Source organism: Aplysia californica, unplaced genomic scaffold (assembly GCF_000002075.1).
Source record: "Aplysia californica isolate F4 #8 unplaced genomic scaffold, AplCal3.0 scaffold00097, whole genome shotgun sequence".
Classification (NCBI taxonomy): domain Eukaryota; kingdom Metazoa; phylum Mollusca; class Gastropoda; order Aplysiida; family Aplysiidae; genus Aplysia; species Aplysia californica.
Window position 1 is genome coordinate 797,867 of NW_004797367.1, and position 1,420 is coordinate 799,286.

The following is a 1,420-nucleotide window of genomic DNA, read 5'->3' on the forward strand; positions in this document are numbered from 1 at the left end:
GGTGTGGTTTGCTTCTTTTTTCCTATCAAACGTCTATCGTCTGTATCTCCACTCCTTCTTTTTGGTGTTTGTTACCCTCTTGTAACACCTTTATTCTCGGGCACTTATATGACCTTATTGTGTTGCTAGTGCCGTAAAACTCTTACTAAAACTAAACTCCCCCCCCCTCCCCTCCTCAGGAGCCAACAAAGCCTTGTTCAAGCTGGCCATGAGGCACTGGGAGAACTACACGTGCATTACCTTCAAGGAGAAAGAGCCAGAAGATCAGCATTACATTCTGTTCACGGAAAGGTCTTGTGGGTGAGTTTGTGGATAAAATAAGAAACGATGAGATAAGATAAGACATGATAAGATAAGATAAGGTAAGATAAGATATGATGAGATGGGATGAGATCGGATGAGATTAAATGAGATGAGATGAGATGAGGTGAGATGAGATGAAATAAATCCTTATCATTCCGAGACTAACACGCTTGTTTGATTTTTTTAAACTAAAACTGAACTCACCCACCTCTTTACGAGGCGCTCTGTGATCTCAGTTAGCATCATGCTGGGTTGCGGAGCAGATGGCCGTAGTTCGAATCCCAGCCTGGGCGTTCTTGAACAACTTGGCTCGTTTTTTTTTAGTTTTCGAGGTTCTCAGCCCCATTTCGATCGGTGTTAGTGGGAGACGGACGTTTAATTCGGACGTTCATCTACTTAATTGAAGGGCCTAATGGTGTTGATACGGCCATAAAACCCGTACTCTGTAAAATCGCGCAGCGGAAGATATGTACCTCTAAAAACAAAGAAAGAAAGATATTTAAACAGAAGATTTTTACCATCTATCATAAGGTTATTGTCGGGAAAGCATCAATGTGTATTGCTCTTTCGAGTACGTATCTATTTAACTCTAAAGGTCTTGTAATTAAATCCCTGCATGTGGTTGAATGATGCATCTGATGTGATATTATTATGTACATTTTGTCAGCTTTACTCCTCTTTTCTTATTGAATTTTAATGAGAGTAATATGTAATGTAAATTTTTATGTATACCTGCTTGTGTTTTTACGGCCCCGTACAACCAAGAAAAATGTCCCTTTGGGATAATAAAGTGTTACCTTATCGTATCTTGGCTTGTCTTATCTTATCTTATCTTATCTTATTTTACTGTTCTTCTCTCTCCAGATGTTGTTCCTTTGTGGGCAAGCGCGGAAACGGCGCCCAGGCCATCAGTATCGGCAAGAACTGTGACAAGTTTGGTATCGTGGTGCACGAGCTGGGTCACGTGATTGGCTTCTGGCACGAGCATACCAGGCCGGACCGTGATCAACACGTGCAGATTATATACAAGAACATCATGCCCGGTGAGTGAGGGGGTGAGGGGTGTTTGTGAGTATGTGTGTGTGTGTGTGTGTGTGTGTGTGTGTGTGTTTGTGTG

At 41.9% G+C, this 1,420-nt stretch overlaps 1 protein-coding gene across 1 annotated transcript in view; it reads left to right on the top strand.

The window, feature by feature from the left end:
- Positions 1-1,420, top strand: part of LOC101855633 (tolloid-like protein 1) — a gene marked incomplete in the record, with an annotated part of 127,460 nt that overhangs the window by 94,793 nt on the left and 31,247 nt on the right. The window contains 2 exon segments of the mRNA XM_013080728.2: positions 180-300; positions 1,168-1,346. Coding sequence (XP_012936182.1) covers positions 180-300; positions 1,168-1,346 — 300 coding nt within the window.